A 26,208-nucleotide genomic window follows, 5' to 3' on the forward strand; every position below is an offset into this window, starting at 1 on the left:
TGCCTGCCTGTCTTTAGAAGCACTAATTAATCTGTCCGGCTGAAAACTATGACCTTACAGCAAAATCCCAGTAAATTGTCATGTAACAAATCCCACAACTTTTGTAGTGATTTGTGGGAAAAAAGTTTCTTGACAAATCTGGTTTGCTTATGAAGGTCTGCTTTAGGACCTGCATTCCTAAGCTCACTCAGTCTCAGCGAGGTAGTTTGCCAGCCTCAGACTGTGTGCGCAGTAAGAAAAGGGACGAATCAATTTGCAGTCGGTGTCGTGAGTCAGTTGCAGCTGCAATGCAGAGTGCTCTCATTTAGCTATTGAAGGCTTGCGTGTGTAAAATGTTCCTAATTTGTTAGGAATACACATGGCTGTGTGTGTATACATGCCATTGTGCTGTAGGGTGTTCTTTATTAGGAAAACATAGGTCCCTGTGGGGGGCTAATTATGGCTTTGGCTAGCGAGCTGCAGAAAGGCAAATAACAAAGGCAAGGGGAAATACAGAGAGGGGGAGAGATCTGGGCTTTGCTGTTTCACACCTCTAGAATAAATGAGGCATGGTGCGAGTAAACACAGCTGTAGGGCAAAATTCGTTTTCGAGAGTTGAAAGTAAGTAACTGCCACTCATTCCACAGATCTACACTCAGGTCTCTAAGATTACAAGAAGTTTTTCTTGAAATTTAGAGGATCGTCGCAGATTGAACTATTCATTTCTTGGAAGATGGCTTGACAGATGAATCTTTGTTGGTTCGCAATCACTATTACTAATATGGCCTTTATGCAACGTGTAACCACGAATACACTTGAGGAATTCAAGTTTGTGGTTACAGAATTCTATGAAAAGGTTTAATATTTACATTACCATAAAATAATTGACAATAGGAATCATTTAAAAACGTCATTTACTGAGAACCTTCTACGCAACTCCTCTGACTAGGTACTGTGGGAGATACAGACGTTTAGGATATAAACCCGGCCTTCAAGGAGCTGGCAGCTGGTAATATACACACGAAATAATGGAGGAAGTAGCATTTAATGAAATGCTGGGTAATGTGGCGTAAACAAGCTCTCTAGAGTTTAAGGGAGGAAAGACAGATCACAGAGGGAAGGAAAGGCTTCCTGGAAGAGCTGCAAAGTGCGTGTGGCCTTGAAATAGCAGGGAGAATTCTGTAGGCAAGACATGAAGAAAGCATAGCTCGAGAAAGACTAAAGTGTATATAGTGTGAAGAATGAAGAGTAGTTCGGTTGAATCTGGAGTAAATTAACCTTTAAATAGGAAGCTTTTGCATTAAAGTTGGGTAGGCAGTATACCCTCTGCGTATGGCTTACATCTGTCAGATCTGGTCTTGGCAGGGTAGAGCCACACTATATAGCAAAAGCCTTTAAAAATGGTTTTACATTTTTACTTATGTATTTAATTTCAAGGAGAGGGGGAGGGAGGAAGAAAGAGAAGCAGAGAAACGTTGAACAGTTGCCTTGCGGGACGTTGCCCAACCAACTGAACCACACCAGTCAGGGCCCAGAAACCTTTCCCACGAGGGATACTCTGCAGGGCAAGTTAGAGAACATTAGAAATAGACACCTTCATGGGGATGCTCACTGATTTTGCCAATGACTGATTGCTTCTAAATAGTCCACTTTTCCTCCCCTATGTGGACTGTCAAAAGAAAAAAGAAAAAAAGTGAAAAGAATGTTCAGTTTGCCCTACAGAAACACAGCAAGAAAGGTTTTTTTATAACAGGCCGTTTTTAAAGAATGGGTCTTTAAAAATGTCCTATTCTATTTTGGAGGAAAAATAAATTAATTTCAGTGAATATTTATAATTATGTGAACCTGTGCTTTTCCCTCAATTCTACTTGCCCTCTTCATACTCATCTGGTTTGGTTCTCTTTTCCTTTTACTTAATTGAAGTTGTTGTTATAATTCTAGCAGATAACTTTTCTGTATTGTTTGAATTTTCTAACCAGGGGCATTTATTGCTTTTTTTTTTTAAGGGTCAACAGGTATTATCTGGTCTGTGGGATTACAGGATTGTTTTTATTGTCTTCTCTATATAAAATAATTGTTTTTGAAAATTGTATGTCACCTTTGAGTAAAGCCTGTAGCATTTATGCAGTAAATACTGTGCAGCTATTAAAAATAATGAGCTGGATATTTAAGGAAAATGTATAATGTATCTTAAGTAAATGAAGACACTTAGGTGGAGGGATTAATTATGACTGGAAGGTGAGAGGAAGTTTCATGGAATGCATGGCATTTTGGCTGGGCCTTGAAGGAGCGCTAGAATTTTAGTAGGTGGAGATGCAGGCATAGGGTATTACAGAAAGCAAAGGGGCAAAAGCAGGAAACTGCAGGCTGATTCAGGAAACTTCGTGGTTCCAGGTGGCACCGGTGGGAAAAGAGACGGGGTGCTAGGGTGAGGGCTAATCACAGCCAGACTGAGGCGCTATGGAAAAGGAGTTTGAATTTTATACTGTAGCCGTTACAGAGCTTTAATTTAAAAAAAAAATTAATTTTGTTTTATTGTTTGTGCTGTCATAGTCATCCCAATTTTTCCCCTTTTGCCCCCCTCCACCCAGCAGGCCCAATTACAGAGCCTTTAAAAGTTAGATCTTTCAATAAATATTTGTTAACCAAATCAATAAAAGAGCGACATAATTAAATCTTTGTTTTAGGAAGATAACTTTTGTAGCAGTAGGGACTGGAAATAGTGGCAGGTTATTCAATTACTTTTTTTAAATTTAATTTTTAATTTAATCTTTATTGTATTTTTTCTCCATTACCTTTTATGCAGTGTTCTTGAGTGAGTGAGAGCGAGAACAGTAGAAACGGAGAGGTAGCAGGTACAGGATTTGGCAGCCGATTGGATTTAACTCATTGGCTACAAAGGGGGAGTAGGAGAATCCAAGGTTTTGAGTGTGAGAAAAGAGGAGTTATGTTTTTTCTGCCTTCTGGAATAAAATATGTAGAATTACCATTCTTTTATTGGCGACTGTGGAGTATTACGAACAATAATAAAAACCTTGAGCTATGTAGGTTTGTTACCCCTACAAATGGTCCAGATTGCTATGCTTTGGAATTTTGTGTGTCTCCTTCCTTGTTGTCATTTTACTCTCAGTGTGAACATCTATCTAGTAGAATCATAACCTATTGTAGAATCATAACCTAATTTGCCTGATCAATTAGACAAACAAGCTTGTTAGAATTAGTCTTAAAACAGAGGTAAGTGAACTCTGAGTGAGAGCCCAAAGAAGCTTTCTTATAAGTGGTATGTGTTTTATAGAATTGTTTATTTTAACTCTTGTGACATTGGAGGTTTTAAGATGACTTTAGATGAATGACTTTAGATTAATTAGATTTAAAGTGTGCTTGAAGTATTTTCTGTATTTACAGAGTATTCTGTTTTGTAAATAGACTATACTTTATTAAGAATGAATAATACCATAATTTAGAAATGAGTTTTGTTTTTCCACAGTGTATTAAAAAGTATTTGAGTGACAGACTTGTTAAATGAAGGAGAGAGCACACCAGAGCTAGAGAACCTTGATTCGGTGAAAGTAACGGTCTCAGGAGTCGGAGCACCTGGTTTATAGCCCCACGTGACCACCCCAGGGTCTTGAATAGGTCATGCTATTCTCTGAGATGATCTTTTCTGGTAAAGTGGGTATAATATCTGTGTCATCAGCTTCTTAGGGAGGAAGTAAGGTGAGACTGTTGACCGTGCTGTGTCCTTCCATGTGTGCGTTAATCCGTAATACATTTCTCAGGAATGTGTATATTAACACTTACAACTCATACTTTCACAAAGGAAAAATAGAAGTGCAATTTTATACGACTGCAAATTACTATCGTAAGGTTCGAGTCTCCCTTTCTAGATCCAGATCCAGGAGGGCAACGAATCTTCAGAGGAAACTCCTGTCAATTTTCTCTTCCTTCGTGAGGAGAACAGACTGGGTTCACCTCTACATAGAAACCCATTGTAGGTTTATCGCTTTTTGGGCAGTGGTGACTTTAGCATGCCTGTTATTGTCATTCCCAGACTGAGAAATAAGTTTTCAGTTGGTTTTTGCTCTTACTCTGAGCAGATTTCTCTGGTTGATATTAGTGCTTTGCTTTTTTTATTGAGATATAACTTAAATATCACAAATTATACACCAATTATATACTACAGTGTATAATTTATGGTTTTTAGTGTGTTCAAAAGTTGTGGGATGACCACTACTACCTAATTCCAGTACATGTGCATCACCCTAAGAAACCCTTACCCATCCGCAGTCATTCCCTTCTCTCTCCTTCCCGTTGCCTCTGGCAACTAGAATCTACTTTTTTCCTCTCTGGATTTGCATATTCTGGACATTTCATGTAAATGAAATCATACAATATGTGGCCTTTGTGTCTGGTTTCTTTCACTTAGCGTAACATTTTTTCAAGGCTCATCCTTGTGGTGAGCCTATCTATATAATATTCCACTGTATAGATATATGCCATGCTTTGTTTATCCATTCTTCAGTTGGTGAACATGGGGTTGCTTCCACTTTCTGACTGTTATGAGTAATGCTGCTCAGAACATTCATGTATAAGCCTTTTTGTGAACACATGTTCAACTCTATGTGGTGTATACCTAGGAGTGGAATTGCTAAGTCGTGCGACTCTATTTTTAACTGTGTGAGGAACTACCATACTGTTTTCCGCAGTGGTTAACCATTTTATATCCCACCAGCGAGGTATGAGAGTACCAGTTTCTCCACATCCTCACCAACACTCGTTATTTTCTGTTAAACTTTACTTATTTTTATATAGCCATCCTAGTGGTTATGAAGTGGTATCTCACTGCGATTTTGACTTATATTTCATTAGCAACTAATGACGTTCAGCATCTTTTCATTTGCTTACTGGCCATTTGTATATCTTTGGAGAAATGTCTGTACCAATCCTTTGCCCATTTTAAAATTGGGTTGTCTTTTTATTGTTGAATTTTAGGAGTTCTTTATATATATATTCTGGATACTAGACCCTTATCAGATACATGACTTGCAAATATTTCCTCCTATTTTGTGGGTTGTCCTTTTACTTGTTTGATAGTGTCATTGGGAAGCATTAAAACTTTTCGATGAAGTCTCTAACATCTACTTTCTCCTTGGTTACGTGTGCTTTAGCTGTCATAGCTAGGAAACCGTTGCCTAATACAAGGTCATGAATATTTACATCTGTGTTTTCTTCTAAGACTTTTATAGTTTTAGTTTCTGTATTAGCACTTGATGCATTTTGAGGGTTTTTTTTATAGTGCATAAGGTAGAGGTCCAGATTAATTCTTTTGCATGTACATATCTTGATATTGTTCTTGGGGCAATAATTCTATCACCAGACATACAGGAGTTATATTATTTTAATATGAGTACATGGGTTTGTTTAAATTAGTGAATGGGTTTTTTATATTGTTTGTAATTTTTAAAATTTTGTTTATTTATTTTTAGAGAGAGTGAAAGGGAGGGAGAAAGAGAGGAAGAGAAACATCAGCCTGCAACCCAGGCATGTGCCCACACTGGAAATTGAACCTGTGACCCTTCGGTTTGCAGGCCAGGACTCAATCCACAGAGCCACACGGGCCAGGACTATTGTTTATAATTTTTATGTAACTTTAATTGTTACTTTCCTCAAAAGAGGAAGGAGAAAAAGATCTTATTACTTATTTATGGGAAAATGCTGCTTTTTATATTGTAATTTTCATTGGCTTCCAAGAAAATTTTATATACTGTTTAAAATTTTTCCTAGAACATAAATAATTCAAGTAAACATTTTATAATTGCTTTTAAAAATTTTTTTGAGTTCCTGGCCAGGTAGCTCACTTGGTTAGAGTGTCGTCCTGATATACCAAGGTTGTAGGTTTGATCCCTGGTCAGGACACATACAAGAATCAACCAATGAATGCATAAATAAGTGGAATGACAAATCAACGTTTCTTTCTCTCTCTTTCCCTTTCTTCCTCTCTTTCTCTAAAATTAATACATTTTTTAAAAAGAATTTTTTGAAAGTTATTTCTTGATAGAAAGAACTCCTTATTGTGTATTATTACTTAAAAGAATAGGTGTCAGTCTGGAGACTGTATTCAAGGGAAAGAAGATGTGTGAATCAGATGCAGATCTAAAATGAGTTAACACTGTTTCTGGGATCTCATTTGGTGCATGGTCCTCTCAGCAGCAGTGATATTGAAACACAACCTTATTTTTTCAGAGCACATGTAAATGAAGAATGACCCAGAGGTTAGGTAGGAATGGCTAAGGCCTACTTCTCTCCGGACTCAGACCCCTGGGAGCTGACCCAGAACTGTGCACCCTCAGGGAATCCGAGGTCATTGCCATTTGCGTTGATTAACATCACTCTGATTTCCTATGAGTGTTGCCTTTGTTAGAGACTATCTGGACTACACCAGAGAACATTTGGAATAAACTTGAGCATTTTCAAGGTCTTGGCATATTAATTTCCTTTTGTGGCTAGGCAAAATAATAATTTAGCTAATTGTTTTATAATTAAATTACAAAAGCATTCTCCTTTGAGTGAATGTTTTTCTTTAAAATAGTACTTGTAAGTTAAAAAAAGGATTAGAAGACTAATACAAAGTTTTTGATATTGATTATTGCCTATCATCAGTTTATTTTAAAAGGAGCTAGCATATCCACACCTGAAGTCTCTGAATGCCTTGGATGTGTAAATAAGCCTTTTGTATTCTCCTCGAGTATGTCTAGACTCTGAATTTCTTTATCTGTCACTAAATTATTTATGAATATCTTTTATCATGAGGAAAATAGTCTTCAAGCCTTAGGCATATCAAGATCAGTTTCTTTCATTTGTTCATTTATTTGTTGTTTTTTTTTTAGATTTTTAAATTGAATTTATTGGGGTGACATTGGTTAATAAAATTATATAGGTTTCAGGTGCACAATTCTGTAATACATCACTTGTATATTGTGTGTTCACCCAAAGTCAAGTCTCCTTCCTTTACCCTTTTCTACCCCCCACCCCCTTTCCCTCTTGTCCTCACCATTCTGTCCTCTGTGTCTCTGAGGTTTTTTTCTTCACTTAATCCCTTCACCTTTTTCACCCAGCCCCCAACCACCTTCCACTCCAACAGCTGTCAGTGTGTTTGTTCTCTGTATCTCAGTCTGTTGCTATTTTGTTTGTGGGTTTATTTTGTTCATTAGATTCCACATATAAGTGAAATAATATGGTACTTGCTTTCCTCTGACTTACTTCACTTAACATAATATTGTGGTGTATCTAGGTTCCAGATATGAAGCAATGAAAAAAACAGGAAAAATCCTTTGCTGCAATGGAGTTTACATTCTAGTGGGGTAGACAGACAAATAAAATAAATAAGGAAAAACTATTTAGTATGTCATTAAAGAGTAATAAGTGCTGCAAAGAAAATTAAAGGAAAAGCAAAATATGTGCAATGGGGACTCCAGTGTCGGGTAGAGGGGCTACAAAAGTGATATTTGAGTAAAGTTCCTTTGGAAACAAGCCTTGTGGCTGGTAAACAGCATTGCAGGCAGGGGGAACTGCAAATACGAAGGCCCAAATCCAGAGTGCGCCCAGCATGTTTAAGGAGGAGTGAGGAGATGAATGTGTCTAGAGCAGGAGAGGTGGTAGGAAAGATTCTGTCTTTTTAAAAAATTTTTAAAAAATTTTTTTAAAAAGATTCTGTCTTTTTAAATTTTTTTTTAAAGAAGATTTTATTTATTTATTTTTAGAGAGAAGGGAAGGGAAGGAGAAAGAGAAAGAGAGAAATATCAATGTGTGGTTGCCTCTCATGTGCCCCCTACAGGGGACCTGGCCTGCAACCCAGGCATGTGCTCTGACTGGGAATCTAACTGGTGACCCTTTGGTTCCCAGCTCGCATTCAATCCACTGAGGTACACCAGCCAGGGCAGATTTTGTCTTTTACTCTGAGAACTGACTTCAGTTTTCAGTTCAGAACTAGGTTATACAACTGGATTTGTATCAGAACTTTTCTGATGGCAGTCATTTAGGAAAATGCATTTGGTTCCAAGTACCACATATGAAAGATACTGATACTCTGGAGTCTTTTTGGAGCAGACTGACGAGCATAGTTGTTTCTGGTCCAAAGTCCATGTACCCAACACTTCAAAAGCTCAAAACCGAAAGTCAGAGTTTGGAGTAAGACTCAATCAGAGTTTGATTGAGAAGATTCCCCACCAAGAAGTTGGGAGACTTAGTGGAGACTCAGATCCATCTTCAGAAAGTACAGAGTTCAGCTTTTATTATGTCATGGGGAGAGGGAAATGGCGAGGGGGGGGGGCGGAGGAGATTGGTGGCTCAGACATCTGGGCACCAGGACGGGTTTGAAGAAGGTTGTGCTTGGTCTGTTGACCCTAGTTGAGGCAAGTTTGGTCACAAGGTTCCTGCAAATCTTTGATAAACAACTCACACTTCCTTTATCTCCTCAGGAGAGGCACTCTATAGTAGGGGGCTCTTTCTGTAAAATTCAGGCTGCAAGCAGAATTCCTCAAGAATTAGCGTGTTTATATGCAAGACTAAGCAGAAGCTCTTAGCCTGAAGGCCATGGGAACAAAGCAGGCTTGAACAAGATGGAGTTAGAAGGGCCAAGCACTTCCCTCTGTAATCTAGTGAGAAACTAGTAAACTATTCTATACAAACAGTGTAAGGATCTGGGAATATTTAGCCTTAGAACGACAAGACCAACGGAGACTAGAGCAGTGTGAGTGAGGGGTGAAAAACAATACACTAAGTTGAACCATGTGAAATTGCTGTTTGTTTGTTTTTAAGGTAAAAAGTAGTTGAATATTGACAGTTTTATCTAGTTCCGACTAATTCTATCTTCAAAGATTTGAAAAGCTATTTATAAGGAGGCAGAAGTAGGCTTACTTTGGTGCGTTATCTGAGGTCCTTGTGTCTAGACTCATCATTTTGATCATTGAATGTATTGTTTTGTTAATGCCCTGCTTAAAATGTAGTGTTCAGAATAAAAAAGATATTCTTTTTTATAGGATATTTTTCTATTGTTGTTCTATCACAGTTGCCCCAATTTCCCCCCTTTCTCCTTCTTTACCCAGCCCCCTCTTCCACAGTCAGTCCCCACCCTGTTGTCCATGTCCATGGGTCATTCATACATGTTCCTTGACTAGTCCCTTCCCCTTTCCGCCATTGTCCCCCTCCCCTTCCCCTCTGGCTGCTGTCAGTCTGTTCCATGTCTCCATGTCTGGTTCTGTTTTGCTCGTTAGTTTATTTTGTTCATTAGATTTCTCTTATAAGTGAGATCATATAGTATTTGTCTTTCACCGACTGGCTTGTTTTACTTGGCATAATATTCTCCAGTTCTCTCCATGCTGTTGCCAAAGATAGGAGGAGCTCTGCTGCATAATATTCCATTGCGTCAATGTACCATCGTGTTTGGATCCACTCATCTACTGATGTGCACTTAGGCTGTTTCCAGCACTTGGCTATTGTAAATGGTGCTGCTATGAACATAGGGGTACATAGGTTCTTTTGAGTTGGTGTGTCAGGATTCTTAGGGTATAAAACAATATTCTTTTCTTAACTATGAAGAATGCAGTGGCTCAGTGATTTCCCATGTTATGGATACTGTATTTCTATCAAGATGATATTAATCTTTTTAGAAATCACATCCCATTTTTGGCTGATGTGAAATCTTAAAAATGCTATTATCAAGTTAGATTAGGTCTTTCTCGTAATATAATTATGTAATTCTTTAAAAATTTGTTGTATGGCCCTGGCTGGTGTAGCTCAGTGGATTGAGCACGGGCCTGTGAACTACACCATCGTGGTTCGATTCCCAGTCAGAGCACATGCCTGGGTTGCAGGCCAGTTCCCAGCGGGGGATGCACGAGAGGCAACCATACATTGATATTTCTCTCCTTCCCTTCCCCTCTAAAGATAAATAAATAAAAAATATTAAAAAAATTTGTTGTAAAATATTTAAGAAATAAACATTATCAATTTACAAAATAGAACATTACTGATGATAGTTGAGAGTCCCTCAGGTATCTCTCTCCAATCTCATTTCCCTCCTTATCTCTGGAGCTGCTCACTGATCTAAATTTTGTGGGTGTGCGTTTCTTTATCTTTTGTTACCTGTTTATTTCTGAGCAATATATGTAATATGTATTTTATGTTTTTCAATTTTATAGAAACAATATTACATAATATATTTCTTCAATATGCTGTTTTTATCAAAGAAGAAACGCATTTATGCTCATATGTAGTTCTTGTTTGTTTTCGCTGCTGTAGTTTCTATCCTGTGAATTTGTTATTAATTTATTCATCTGTTCTCTGATTGATGGATATTTGTTTCTACTATTTTTTGTAATTATTTTTCAAACTCCAGTGCGGAAACCTTACATTTCTTTTGAATTCACCTTTTGGGGTTTGGTCCATCTTTCCATCTTGAGATATTTTTGAACTATGGTTCAATAAAACTAGCATAAATTTAGTAAGGACCTTTGGTATGTTAGTGAATCTGAGATCACATTTTGCAAGTTACTTCTGAACTTTGAAATGTGATTTTTTCTGGAACTGGGGGACTAAACACATTTTAACATGAAGGTTACTTATACTAGCTTGAACTATCTTTGGTTGTAAATTCTTCTTTCTGTTGTTTGGTTTGAAGGAACACAGGTAATTTTGTCTCTGGCACATGTTAACACTGTTTTCTCTCAAGTTTTAGTGTGAGTTTGATCTTTCTTCCCCTCACCATTTTAGAGGTGTTCTTTTTCTTTCTTTTTTTAAAGCTTCATCCTTTGGTGAGCCTTCGCCTGTGGCCATTATTATTATTTTTAAATATTTTATTTATTTATCTTTAGAGGGGAAGGGAAGGAGACAGGAAGAGAAACATCAATGTATGGTTGCTTCTCGTCCATCCCCTGCTGGGAACTGGCCCCTGCTGGGAACTGGCCTGCAACCCAGGCATGTGCCCTGACTGGAAATCGAACCACGATCGTCTGGTTCGCAGGCCCGTGCTCAATCCACTGAGCTACACAGCCAGGGCTCTGTGGCCATTATTTTTGTAAGCATTCCTTTGGAATGCTATTCTAAAAACATTATTAGATGTATGTCTCCATAATCTCCCTGCTGCTCATGACTGTGTCTTTAATATTTTCTTCATGTTTTTCTGTAAGTTTCTAATTGTGTAGATAAAATTTTATTGCCATATCCCTACAGCCTAGAAAAGAATCTGGCACTTAATGTATATCTATGAAATGTAGTGAATGAATTTCACTTTCAAGAATTGCCTTATCCTTACAAGTTCTATATTCTTATAAAACCCTTGGCCATGGAATCATGCCTTACTTTTCTTTAAGTGTTTAAATATTTGTTTATAATAAGCTTATATATTTAATTATGATCTACTTCTTTTCTCTATATAAAAAAATTTGTGGAATTATTTTCTGTCCAGCTTCCAGATGTGTTTGTGTCATCAACAAATTATTCTATATTGCTCAGAATTGAGGACACAATAAGAGGGCCTTTCTCTTTGGAGAGAGAAAAATGTCAAGTTTAGTCAAAAGTTTTATTGACCGCTTTTAGCAAATAGTGGGCTATTTGAAATACTCCACCATCACCAAATCTCGTCTGTCCACCAGTGTTAAAACTGTGTAAGAAAGCATGGTACCCGCTGGTAGTCTGCAGTGGATTTTTCATGCTCGGCAATGGTGAGAGGCAATCACAGCATCTGTGCCCAACTTCAGATATTTGTTAGAGCAAAGCATGATGCAAAGCAGGTTCCGATTCCTACTTGTATTCTAGTCAGATGACGTTGGTTACTCAGTTAATTTACTGTTATTTTCTGATTAAAACAAAACTGACCTGTATAATAAATCTTAGGGACTCTCTTGAGTTGAGACACTACTAAGAATGTTAGACTGCACTAGCTCTAAGATAAAATAAAGATAAGATTCCATAGTCTAGCTAAAACCCCTTTTTAGCTGAACATTTTCAGGTTTTGTTTGTATTTGCCTTGAAATTTCTTATGCTAGTTGAGTAGTTCTCCCTTTTTGTTACATTTGCAGATTAAACTATTATTTTGTTTTTTTGTTTTCCAGGAAAGTTTGTATGAATACTTAAATGAATACAGCACCTTATGTAAATAACAGCATGAAAGACTTTTGATCTCTACTTGTAAAGAAAGAGAATGGTCATTACCCTGGTGTGACTTATCTGAAAGTCACTCATTTAACAGCGTCAACTAGGCACAATAGGATGGGAGCCTCGAGGTGGGCCTCTGTGGTATTTGAAGGGCTAACATAGATTTCATAGAATTCATGTGTCGAAGTTACTAATGTGAGGCATTAGTCTGACTCTTTTTTAGCACTTAGCTCTAATTTTAGATACAATTTAACACACTTGGCTCTTGGCTTCCTAGTCAGTGATAGATTAGCAAATAACAGATTAGAAGAGATGTTGGAAGATGCTTACAGGTAGGCCACCTTGACATCAGCGGGAAGTGTGGGTTAATGTTGCAGATGGACAAGCAAGAAAACTACTGCAGGCAGTTATTAAAAATACAGTACTCAGATATTCTCATGGCAGAACTCACTGTCCCTACAGACTTTAGTAGCCCTTGAGGACATGAGCGCTGCATAGTAATTGAGCTTCGTAATGGTAACTAAATCAGTACACATCTAATTATGTCCTATAGGTTTTTAAAATGAGGCAAGGAAGCATATAATCTATTTTATAATGATTTCCACTCAGAATGACTAAACTAACATGTTTTGATGCTTAAAATGAGTAAAACTTGGTTCTTTGGAAAATGATTTTTTTTTGTCTCACATCTTCCTCAGTGATGCCTCATAATTATAGGGGTAGTGTATTCTTCTGGTAGGGCGTGGTTTGTGTGCTTTTAGCATATGTCTAGACATTGTCTCAGTACAGACTTGAATTCTATGGATCTATAAAGAACATTTTTTTTTGTCTTCTTAGAAGGAGATGAGTAAGAGTGTGTTTATTTAAAAATACCTTTGAGCCCTGCCTGGTGTGGCTCAGTGGATTGAGTGCCAGCCTGTGAACCAAAGGGTCACAGATTCAATTCCCAGTCAGGGCACACACCTGAGTGTATCCCCGGTAGGGGGTGAATCTCTCACACACTGATGTTTCTATCCCTTTCTTTCTCCCTCCCTTCTCCTCTCTCTGAAAGTAAACAAATAAAACCTTAAAATAAAAAAATAAAAACATCTTTGAGTGAGTTGATTCAGTGGTGTTAGTCACCATGGAAATGACTTAAATTCAGAAGCAAGTTGTTGGAAGCAGTGTATTCATGCTAAGTGACATTCCTGATTCACTCAGGATGCGAGTATTCTTTAAAAGTCTACAAAAGGAGTACTTTAAGATCCAGATAATTTTGGGAGGGTGGAGGGAGAATCACAAAGAAACTTCTGTATATCCTAAATCCCCATTTCTATCTGAAAATCATATACGTGGTTATCCTATTTTTCTAAAAGTGCTAATTGTGTACTGTAATTGAATTTTAAGAGGAAGATGCTTTCCTGTGGTTTTGAGGTGATTGATTTTATTGGAGAACACTATTTTTAGCACGTTTTTAGAAGCTTCAGTATTTGAACATTTTTTTCCTTTCTGTCTGAAAGAGTGCTACTGAATTCCGTTGTCTGGTTAGAGAAGTAAAAGGGCCTCTTAGCCTTTATTTTTCTTTTTTCCTCTCCTTTACTCTTCTAACCTAAATGGTGATTCTGACTTTAAAATAAAGCCTTTAGAAAATAACCCAATTGCATCACTAGCTTAATGTCCCTTTTGTTTTAGTCCTCACTTTCCTTCCTGTGAAATCTTAGCACTGAATGGGACCTCAGGGGTCAGTTAATGTAAGTACCCATTTAATGGAAGGACATTTTCTCTGGCATCCGTGACAGGTGGTCATTCAGGTGGTCATTCAGCTGCCCAGTGAGTATTTCCACTGATAAAAACCTCCCTATTCCTAATCGACCTGCTTAATTATTGCATGTCTCTGATTACTTGGAATTTCTTTTACTTGATTGGGATGAAAACTGTGTCTCTGTAATTTCCACAGATTAATTGGAGTTCTGCCCTCAAGGATCACATAGCATTTGGCAACTCTTGAAATGTGTGCAGGCAGCAATCAAGTCAGTCCCTGCCTTGGGTTCCCTTTTTCTAGGCTAAGCATTCCAACATCTTTCAATTATTTACCTTGTGACATGGTTTCAGATTCCGTCATCATCTATCCCTTCTTCAGACAGTTCTGGTTTCTCTTAAATAAACTGCCCTGAATTGGATGTAAGCTTTAAGATGTAGTAGAAATAATGAGAATGGAGGGGTTGTTACGTTCCATGATTTTCTGCGTGGAGAGGGAAGTCAGGGAGTGTGTATTCTTCTCAACTGTTGCAAGCCCACTGCCTGCTGTATTATACAGAACATCGTAATGATCTCTGAAAATATATGTTGAAGAGTCCAGTGAGTTCTCTGGTTACTGTACATCTAGAAATGTAGCTAAAGATTATTAGCTTTTTCAGAAATTTATCTCTGGGGCATGTTCAATGAGGACCTTAACACGCTTTTCTTAGGAACTCTGAAATTGTAAACCTCCGCCCGGTGTATATATAATTGATATGGTTGAATCTAAATTATTCTTTTCCCTTATGTTTACTCATTTATTGAGCAAATATTTATTGAGTACCTACAGTGCCTAGGTACAGTGTGCTAGGTACTAGGTTCTGTGCTAGGTACTAGGTGTAGAAGGGAAGGCTGCCCTTCTGCCATGGGTATTACAGTGCAGAGGGTAGTGGGGCAGTGGGGAAGGAAGACGTATTACACGGGTAAACAGCAAGTATGTTCTAATACACCGAGGGGAGTTCTGTGAAGGAAATGCATTGATTCCAGAGAGAGGACTGGGGAAATGACCTACGGGGAGAGTTATGTGGACGTTAGTACAGTCAAGGAAGGTTGTTGGAGGAGGACTTATTGTAGCCGAAGCTTGAAGTATAAGGAGAAACCAGACTGGTTGCAGGGGATGGGGTGCATTTCAGCCTAAGGAAATGGCACGCACCGCTGTCTGAAGTCAGGAAAGCACTGGGCTGGTGAGACTAGAGTATAGAGGTGAAGAGGAAAAGTAGAACACGGTGAGGTTGTTGAGATATTCACGGACCTGTAGTTCAGGAGAGAAGTGACAGAAGCTTGCACAAACATGGCAGCAGTAGAGATGAGGAAAAATGGGCTGATTCTAAATATATTGTGGAGGTAGGCTGTGGTACTGACAGACGGAGTTGACTGGGAAGGGAAATGGAGAAGACTGAGACAAGGATGAGGCTTAGGTTTCTGGTCCGAGCTACGGTATAGGAAAAGGAGAGAGAATCAGAGTCTAATTTTGGACATGTGTGTTGGGATGCCTGTGAGATATCCATCTCTCTCTTCCCTCTCTTTTCTATTTTGGTTCTGTTGCTATACCTCTCTTTTTACACCATTTATCACAGTAAGTCAAGGAAGGTTTATTATAAAAATGACTTCAGGCTCAGACATGAAACCATCTGGGTTAATGAGAAGCATGTTAATGAGACTAAGCTAGAGAAACCAAGGGCGACAGTAGTTCTTAAGCTTTGATTGCAAAGGCTTTTCAAGTTTCTCTGCCCAGTATTTGTTTCCGCTTCCCTAGGGATTCCCATTGTTTACTTATCCACCGATAACCTGAATTTACCCAGTCACTTGCGGGGTTTCTTTCTTTCTCTAGCCTTTCCAGCCTTCACTTCTGTTTAGAAGCCTTCAGTGGTTCTCTGCTGCCTTCAGGATAAAGTCCACACTGTTTAGCATGTTATTCAAGTCCCTTCATAATCTGTCCTCCTTGCCCGTCTTTCCCTGCCTCCCCATTCCATCTTTATAGACACTCTATGAAAAGAGAGCTATGTAAATGAGTAGGGGACTTGAAACTGGTGGGAACCGCGGTGGTCTTGGCCAGATGAATAGCCTGTTCATAAATCCTTAACAGAGAACAGTGGACTAGAAGCGTCTTAAATACCACATTTTAGAAAGACAAATGGTCCCCTGGCGATTTACAATAGAATCACTACCGTGTAGTATATTTTAATAGTAGTTTCATTCAAAGTATGACTTAGTTTTATAATCTGAGGAACATTTTTTAACCTCCCAGAACCTGTTTATTTGGGAAATGAAAAGTCCTACCTTACAGAATGGTTGTAAGGTGACATAGCGAAATATATGATGCTTAGTAGGTGCTCAATAAATGGTGGTTACTAATATTATTTCAGTGAGAATTAATTTTTTTCTTCTCTCCATACCTTCGTCTAATCCCCCCCATTTCTTCTCCCCCTTGTAATCACCATACTATTGTCTGAGGGTTTTTTCCGTAATTCCTTCACCTCCTTCACCCAGCCCAGCAACCTGCAATTAATATTAAATGGAAACTCGATTCTTAACCTCACCTCCTTCTACTTCCCTTTTGTAGCCCTATTCGAACTAGTCTTGACTACTTACTAGGTTCTGAATACTACAGTATTCCAGTTTCCTTATCTGGAATTCCGTCTACCCTTTGCGCTTCAAGTTTCTATTAATATCTTATATTCATCTTTCAAAGCATAGCTTTAAAATCACTTTTTCTATATGGCCTTTTGTATCACTCTAGTTCAGTGATTTTCAGCCTTTTTCATCTCGTGGCACACATAAACTAGTTACTAAAATTCTCTGGCATAATAAAAAAAATATTTTTTGCTGATCTCACAAAAAACATTAAGTGTAGTTTTGATTCATTCACACCAGAGGGCTGTTGTTGTGTTAACTGTTGTCATTTTTTTATTTGTGAATCTCAAGGAAAAGAGGGTCAGTCCCCTGACTATTTATCAGGTACTATGGCACACCAGTTGAAAATCACTGCTCTAGTTGAAAGTTCTTTCTACTTTTTTAATGCTTAATTGGTCATTCATGAGGACTTGCCTGATTAAGTACCTGGGGCTGCCTTGTGGTTTAGTTATCTGTATACCGGGTGGGGCAAAAGGAGGTTTACATTTGTTCATATGGAAAATAATACAATAATTAATAAATAATAATACAAGAATAAGCTGTTTCATGTATTCACAACTATAAACCTATTTTTGCCTCACCCTGTATGTGTCTTATCTCCTTAAGAATTGTATATTATCCTTTTTTAGTCCCTCTCCACGAGCTGAGCCAAAATCTTATACATAGTACCCAGTAAACATTGAATCGGTATTCAGTGTGCTAATTTGAATACTATTACTAATAATCAAATCATTAAACTTCACTCCTAAATGATGATTGTAAGGGAGTTTTTTAATGGTGCTTTTTGTAAAGTTTTTCACCTGAGAAGCATTAATGGAGTACTGACTGTGCTAATGTTCGGAAGAGACACGAAAAAGATGAAAGATAGCAGCACCCAGCACTTGCAGTCTTCTCCGTATCAGGTTTTTAAAGATCTGATTTGCCTCAAGTCAACAGATGCGCACTGTTAAAACAAGTGTATCTTTGATACGAGCTGGGGTATAATTCCTAGGGTTTGGAGGATGAGGACTGAAATGGAATGGGAGTTCATTCTGTCTTCAGCGCTGTGCTGATTTTTTAAAAAAATCACAAGACCTCTTCCTGACATTACATAAACAGATACTTCCTTTGGATTTTGTATCCAGAATGGTAAATAGTATTATTTATAGAGGAAAGGTCTATTTGTAAGCATTTATCCTGTTTTCTTTAATTATTTTATTGTTGTTCACTCACAGTTGTCTGCATTTTCCCCCCACCCCAGCCAAACCCACCTCCCTCCCTTGCTTCCACGCCCCGCCCCTTGGTTTTTTCCATGTGTCCTTATAGTTGTTCCTGAACATTTATCCTGTTTTTTTACTGCTTGACTTCTTTTTATCTTTTCCTCTGGTTACCCATTCTGTCATTTGTAACGTGAAGAATTTGGCTGCATGTGTAGCAGATTTGTCAGGATGAGTTTGAGCTTTTAGTAAATAGCTCATAGAATCTTTCCTTTTTCTATTGTTTATTTGTTTAATTCTGATCAGCCTCAGAGGTCACTGGAGATACTGGCACGGTTGATTGTTTTCATTGTATATCTTCTCACCCCACCCGTCCCTTTGTTTCTGTGCCCTTCCTTACATCGCTGCCCATGTGCAGAGCTGGAAAGAGCATGAATAAAAACCATCCTCAATAATTTATTTTTTACCTACCTTTCCTTGCATAGATTGAATTATGGCCTCTCTGCTGAATACTGCATTGTCTGTTTTCTTGCATTTATGATGTTACCTGAAGTTGGTTGCAGTATGTTGCAAAATAATTCTTTTGCCCTTCTGCTTGTGTGCCTGTTCCTTATATTGTGTTCTTGTTTGTCCAATTATGGATATATGTCTAATTATGTTCAGTTTTTTTTCATATGTCCAATTATGTGGCAAAATGTATTGAGTTAGCACTGACAGATGTTATTCTCTAATTCTTTATTCATGTCTTCATCATTTCTTCTGAAATGTGGCAAAGAGATCACATCAACGAAGACAGCAAGAATACTAACTGGGCAAGGGCTGCGGCTACATGCATGGACAACTTGGAATTAGCACAGCTCTGTGGTTAAAAATTTCAGTTAATTTTTGATTAAGCACCAGATGAGTTCTAAAAAAATGTTAATGGCTTAGCTTCTACATTTAATATTATGTTGCATTCTTTGCTTTGCTCATTAACTCAGTAAGCACTTGGTGAACATTTATTGTGTCGGTATTTCTCATTGTTCATACTCCAACTTTACCATCTTTGTTTCTTAGGCATTTTGAGTATGTTCCCAAAGTAATAGTGATTTTCTCTGCCTTGCTACTCAAAATATGGTCAGTGGGCCAGCAGCGTGGGCATGTCTGTTGGACTCCCAGAGTCTCAGGCCCTGTTCCAGCCCAGCTGAGTCGGAATCTGTGTTTTAACAACATCGCTCCCTGATCAGATACACATTAAAGTTTAACAAACACATTTAGCATATGGATTGTTACTCCGTGGGTGTTTTTGTTTAACAGTTGGGTACTTAGACTCATTCATTTACTTTCTTAGAGATTAGATGCCCTTTTATGTGAGAGCAATTGTGGGAGTATCCTTAGGAGATCTTTGCAATTTTTTAAATTTATAAGACAAAATTTAAAACAAAACACAAATACTGTTACTATTTATTTACTGAAAGATACAAGTAAAAGACTGTTAGAAAATGAGGTTTAAGTGAATTTCTTTCTTTTTTTTAAAAAGATTTTATTTATTTATCTTTAGAGGGGAAGGAGAGAGGGAGAGAAACATCAATGTATGGTTGCCTTTTGTGCGTCCCCTGCTGGGAGTTGGCCTGCAGGGAACTGGCCTGCAACCCAGGCATGTGCCCTGACTGGGAATTGAACTGTGGTCCTTTGGTTGGCAGGCCTGTGCTCAATCCACTGAGCTATNAAATGAGGTTTGAGTGATTTTCTTTCTTTTTTTAAAAAAGATTTTATTTATTTATCTTTAGAGGGGAAGGAGAGAGGGAGAGAAACATCAATGTATGGTTGCCTTTTGTGCGTCCCCTGCTGGGAGTTGGCCTGCAGGGAACTGGCCTGCAACCCAGGCATGTGCCCTGACTGGGAATTGAACTGTGGTCCTTTGGTTGGCAGGCCTGTGCTCAATCCACTGAGCTATGCCAGCCAGGGCTAAGTGATTTTCTTATCTGCTAATATGTTCACAAGTAATTTGTAGTTTCTTATCGGTGTTTATGAGAAACCTCGTTGTAAACTGTTGTGTAGGAAGATGTCGCAATAGGAGTGGTGTCTGCCTTCTCAGGAAGGTGGATGGTACAGTCGTGCCTGAATCCATGGAAAGAGTGCTGAATCTTCAGCTCGTGCTCTGTTTTTGCAAAGGAAATGTGAAGAAATTGGTGCTCTCAAATCAAATCATTACTCTTTCAGAATAACTGATGATTTAATATCTAGATTTTCTTTTGGGGTCACATTTGATTACTTAGAGATTAAAGAAAAAGAGTTTTGGAAAAATCAATTGCCTACTTCTAATGTAAGGAGGAATTGAAGGTAAATTTTTAAAAATTTAAATACGAGTATCCTTCACTTAGTGCTAACAAATTAATAATGTATATTGGGTGGTAAATATTTTCAGTAGTGTTTATAAAGACTGGATTGCTTATTTTATTAGTGCAGAGTAAGTTTGATTACTAGTCAATGAGATTTAAAACTGTGCATCAATACAAATTTGTATTACTTAAAATATTTTTAACACTTAAAATAATTTGAGTAGATTAGTAGTAAGGGCCAACATTAAGGCTTTTCCTTTTATTTATTTTATTTATTTATTTATTTTAAAAAATATATTATTTATTTATCTTTAGAGGGGAAGGGAAGGAGAGAAGGAGAGAAATATCAATGTATGGTTGCCTTTTGTGCATCCCCTGCTGGGAGTTGGCCTGCAGGGAACTGGCCTGCAACCCAGGCATGTGCCCTGACTGGGAATCGAACCGCGATCGTGTGGTTCGCAGGCCCGCGCTCAGTCCACTGAGCTACACCAGCCAGGGCAAGGCTTTTCCTTTTAATATTTAGTTTAATATTTTCCTTTCTTTATTTAGTTCAATACCACCTGAAGTAGTTGGTTTGCCACCTACTAGCAGTGGGACTTGGGCAAGTTACTTTGTGAGTTTCAGATTTCTTCAACTGTAATATTGGTGATTCCTCTTTCCCCTTCAGGCTTGTTGAAAGGCTAATTTGGGGTCATGTAGATAATGTCCCTGATACGTATAGGACCTGACACAGAGCTAGTGCTCAGTAAAATTAATTTCATTCTGTTTTTACGGCTTTGTTTCATTTACACACAATCATTTAGATTTTGCTCTTACTGTAAATAAGATTTCTCTTGAATTTTTGCGTGCTGGTTAAAGTTGAATCAAGATTATAAACTCCATAATGGCATAGACCTTATTTGTCTTGTTTTGTTCACTGTTGTACCGAGAGTGCCTGGCAGAGGGCCTGTGCTAGGTGCTGGCTAAGGATCTGTCGAATGAATATCATGCATTTGAATAAATTTACTTGAATAAATAGAGAATGCCTTTGCAGTTTGTATTTGTCAGGTATATTCCATTGAAATTCATTCATTCACCAAACTTTAATGAAGGCCTGCAATGTAATGTGCTGGGTCTTCATTTGCCGTGGAACTTACATTTTAGCTGGGGAGAGAGAAAGGGAGAGGACACTAAACGAGGAAGCAATGAAGTTCACTGGATAATTGTAGATCATAATAAGTGCAGCAGTGGTGTGAGGCCATCTGGAGGAGTAAGGCCACTACTTTGGACAGGATGTGTGTGGGAGACCTTTCTATGCAAGTGACAGCTGAGCAGAGACAGCAATGATGAGAAAAGGAACAGCTTTCCAACAGCCAGGAGGAGGACATCCTAAGTAGAGAGACCAGCAAGTGCAAAGGCCGGAGAAGGGAATGGACTAAGTATAATTCATTAATTTGGATTGTTAACATCCGAACAAAATTACTTCATCTAAATAGTGTGGAGCAGATATAAAGACAATGTCAGTGCTGCTTTTCTCATGGAGTCCTTCCAAGTTGAACAGTGAATCGGAGAGTAAGGTCACCAGTAGTCAGCTTCATTGGCTAGTGTCTCAGAAGTTCCCTTGCGTGTTGGTTGCTCTTTAGTAACAAGGTGTGACAATGCTCTTTGGCTGTTTTGTTTTGAGATCAAGAGGCTAGAAACCAACAGGTTTGAAATATGTGAGGTCTACAGCCTGCCTTCTTCTCTCCTACAATTGCCTTGTTCATGTACTACATTTTCTTCTCTATTTTGTTTCTTTGTTTTTCTCCATTATTTCTATATATCGTAAGAGTTTAAGTGCCTACACTTAAAAATGCTGAGCATTCAAAATTGTATTTATTAGAAAGAAAAAAGTTCTTAAAGAACTTAAAGTGGGCTGACTGGTGTGGCCCAGTGGGTTGTGTGATCTCACAAAGTGAAACGGTGCTGGTTGGACTCCTGGTCCAGGCATGTTGCAGGTTGCAGAATCGGTCCCCAATCAGGGCACGTGTGAGAGACAACCAGTCGCTGTTTCTCTCTTGCATTGATGTTTCTCTCCCTCTCTTTCTCCCTTCCATCTCCTATAAATAAGTAAATAAACAAATAAATAAACTTTAAAAAATAAAGTAGAATACTTCTGCAAAAGCCTGTAATTTTAGTATTGCAAGCTGAAAACGTAAGAAATTTTTTGTGATTCTTTTAACTGTATACCTGCCATTGCTATTGTCAAGTTTCATAAATGATCAGAATTCTGAACTTTCTGTTTTTAATATAGAAGTTTATGCATTCTAAGAAATATAGGGGAAAAACAGTAAAGGGTTGGAGAACCTTTAATGTCATTATCTTTTTGGGGTAAAGGGAGTAATTCCTACATACCTTGTACCCTCAGACAACATTATACAAATATCCTTTTTTATGCGGGATAAAACTGTATTTGCTCTGTACAGTTCTGAGCATTGAATTTAAAATAGGATACATTTCACTAAGGTGACCTCAGGGGGTTCTATTTTAAGCCAATTTCTCTAGTGCGTATCTTTAGCAAGTCATGGCATTAATAATTTATTCAGGATGTGTAGGTAAATATTTCTGTGCTTTAATGGAAAGCCTCATGTTTAATGGACTGGAGTATTGTCTATTGGTGATTAAATACCTAAATATAGTAATTTTGGCACCCTTGACCTGATTTGGGGTTTTGCCTACAGTCTTGTGTTTTGCTTATAAGGCCTCCCTTTCCAACTTCTTCTTATTAGCAACATCATGACAACAGAGAAGAGTTTAGTGGCCGAGGCTGAAAATTCACAACACCAACCACAGAAGGAAGAGGGCGAGGGAGCTACGAACTCAGGCCAGCAAGAGGCTCAGCCGGAAGAGGCTTCTCAAGCAGCAGCTGAGGGAGAAAATCAGTGTGAGCAGAAGCTGAAAACATCCAATGGAGACACCCCCACACGCGAGGACTTGACCAAGAACAGGGAGCGGACGTCGGAAAACAGGGGCCTGTCACGGCTCTTCTCCTCATTTCTCAAGAGGCCTAAATCTCAGGTCTCTGAGGAAGAAGGCAAAGAAGTAGAGTCAGCCAAAGAGAAAGGCGAAGGAGGTCAGAAAGAAACAGAATTTGCCACCAGTCTTGATGAAGAGATCATTTTAAAGGCCCCGATTGCAGCTCCTGAACCTGAACTCAAAACAGACCCATCCTTGGATCTTCACTCATTAAGCAGTGCAGAAACACAGGTGAGGATATGCAGATGTACGGGAAGAGGGGATAATGAAGGTAGGTTACACACCTTACTTGCTCTTCATGTAAGAACGTCTGGTTTTGTTCCTTACTAGCCAGTTGACTTGGCATTGATAGTGAGAAGTAACATGAAGGTTTGGAGCTTCTGCTCTAAAGAAATGAATGTGGTCGTAGGGATGTAAAGTACAGCATTGGGAATATATTGTATATTTATATATGATAATGTGATAACTATGCCAGGTGAGTACTTGAAATATCGAGGGGATCCCTTTGTAAAGTATATAATCGTCTAACCACTATGCTGTACACCTGAAACTAATGCAAAATAATACTGAATATAAACTGTAACTGAAAAATAAAATTTTAAAAATAAAGCAATTAATGTAAATGGAAACTTGATTTTAAAAAGATATTTATATAGTATAAATCAAAGAAAAGAAAGTGAAAAAAGAATTTATCAAATGGTTTTATTCAGCCTATATATCCTTTTACTGTAATAGTGGAATGAGTCCATACTTTTAATAAAAAGGAAAAAAGAATTCAGGTGGTTTAGGTTCATTTTGTTGGAATTATTAGGCATGGGATAGTTATCAGCAGACATGACTCTTTTATGGAAGTCTCATACAAGCCATGTGATAGACTCAGGCAGCCAAGGGCATGTGATAGATTTGAGCCGTGCCTGTCTTATTTTTGTCTTGCTCTCCAACTAGATTGTATTATCACAGAATGTAAGAGACAGATGAGGACGTCTAGCTCTTTATATCGCCATTGTAATATACAGTAATTTGAAGCCTTAACTGTGTTACAGTGTAGTTAAACTTAAACATGAGCTGTGAATTTGTTCATCTGTCCAAAAAATGTGGGGAAATTTTCAGTCTTTTTACTCCTGAAGCATGTGAGCATTATCTGCATAGTAAAAGTATAAGTCCTATATATTTCTATTATAGGTTTCAGGTTTGGGCTGTACAATTTTATTAGAATTTCCTTAAAGTATTACATGTATTTCTAGAAATACTGTATTTTAAAGGCGCTAAGAGGAAAATTTAGGATAAAGTTGGAGTTACATTCTTGCTCTTAGTGGAACAAGATTGAAAGCAAGATTTACTGCACAGTGTCACAGATAAGGATGCAGGCTGTGGACTCAGACTAGAGGGTTCAAATCAGAGAAGCGACACTGGCTTTATCAGTCTCCTCCTAGTGCAGTGAGGATAACAGTGTTCGCCTCGTTCGGTAATTATGAGGAGTAGAGAGATAACACGTAAAGCTCTTAAGGCATTGCCTGGCCTATAGTAACATCAGTAAATGTTGTTGTTAGTCATTTAATAAGCATGAACAGTAAAGGCAAAGAAACTCTACATATCTTAATATCATTAATTTTATTTTAAGAATACCAAAGAGCCCTGGCTGGTATGGCTCAGTGGATTGAGCGCAGGCTGTGAACCAAAGGGTTGCCAGTTCAATTCCCAGTCAAGGCACATGCCTGGGTTGTTGGCCAGATCCCCAGTGGGGGGTGTGCGATGTTTTCACACATTGATGTTTCTGAGTCTTTCTCCTTCCCTTCCCCTCTCTAAAAATAAATAAATAAGCAAACAAACAAATAAAATCTTTAAAAAGTTTTTTGAAAAAGAGAATACCAAAAGAGCTTAATTATATCATCTTTTAGGATGCCTGGTACTTTCAGGAGGTTTTTAACTGTTTTTTTTGTCCTCTGCTTTATGGAGGGAAAAAAATCTGTGTCTCATTTTAGTTAGCATTTGACTCAGAGTTGGTTTATTTTGTCTAAAAATCATAGCATTTGTACTAAAGCCGAAACAGATAAGGACACAATTCTGAATTTAACTAAAATCTCATTCATTGAAACTTCTTTAATTCTGATAAAGAAGTTTCTTTATCAGAATTCTTGGGATAAATTGTGTGCAGGTATTTGTCTACATATAAAGAAAAAGAAACAAATAACAAAATTTCAAGGGGATATTGTTTAAAGGAGAAAACTGTTTTTGGGGCTTTTTGGAAGCTAGTGTTTCAAGTCAAAACCTTGTGGATCAGAACCTTGTGAATAAAGGTTGTAGGAGAATTTGATTTCAATGGGCCTTTTATATCCAAGATTTTTTTAAAAAGTGAGTTTGCCTTATAGTTTTCACCTAGAATGCCTTGGATGTTTTTGGAAGCCATGTATCAGTTTTTAATATTTATTTATGCATGAAACAAATGTTTATTGAAAACCTACTATGTGTACCAGGTCCTAAATTGAATATTCATTGGTAAGTAAAAACTAAAATATGGTGAAGAGGTTTGAGATCATGAATTTTGGAGCCGGACTGACATGTGACTTATTAACTATGATCTTAGGCAAGTTACTTGACCTTCTCTGGCCCCAGCTTCTTGTCCATCAAATGGGAATAATAGTAGCGTTCTTTCTGGAGGTTATTATGAGGATAAAATGTGTTCATATGAGTAATGCTTTTACAGTAAGTGGCCTATTGTAATTGTTATATAAATGTTTGCTTTATTTTTATAAATCAAACAGGATTCCCTACTCTTGATGACACTAACAGAGGAGACAAAGTAGTAAATACAAAATAATTATTTATCATATTAAATGTTATGAAGGCAAAACAAAGGGTACTGATGTGAAGAATAGAACACAGAGGGTAGCCAGTGAAGACCCCTCCGAAGAGGCTGCATTTTAAGAGGGTCATGAGGGTTGAAAAGGAGCATTTTAGACCTCTTCCAAAATTTGATGCAGTAGTCACGTAATGAAATCCTTTTTCCTAAATGTCAATCATATATTCTTTTGAAAGAAAAAAATTAGTGAGGTTTAGTTAAGAATCTTTCAGCAATTTTGTTTTGCTGGAAGTAAAAGTCCACCAAAATGTCATTCTACTTACTGGTATAACTTTGGGATATAGATGTAAAATAT

At 37.8% G+C, this 26,208-nt stretch overlaps 1 protein-coding gene across 17 annotated transcripts in view; it reads left to right on the top strand.

Annotated features, from left to right (window-relative positions):
- EPB41 (erythrocyte membrane protein band 4.1) overlaps positions 1–26,208 on the top strand; it is a 173,059-nt gene that overhangs the window by 52,479 nt on the left and 94,372 nt on the right. For 16 of the 17 annotated variants that reach the window (XM_037057202.1, XM_037057200.1, XM_037057195.1 and 13 more), the window contains one exon: positions 22,807–23,284. In XM_037057202.1, the coding sequence (XP_036913097.1) occupies positions 22,814–23,284 (471 nt within the window). In that variant the 5' untranslated portion in view covers positions 22,807–22,813. Of the gene's footprint in view, positions 1–22,806; positions 23,285–26,208 lie in introns of those variants that run through there. The other variant, XM_037057194.1, reaches the window with a different exon arrangement.

The sequence above is a fragment of the Sturnira hondurensis genome, unplaced genomic scaffold, assembly GCF_014824575.4.
Source record: "Sturnira hondurensis isolate 20B ecotype Veracruz unplaced genomic scaffold, ASM1482457v3 Scaffold0009516, whole genome shotgun sequence".
In the NCBI taxonomy this organism is placed as follows: Eukaryota; Metazoa; Chordata; class Mammalia; order Chiroptera; family Phyllostomidae; genus Sturnira; species Sturnira hondurensis.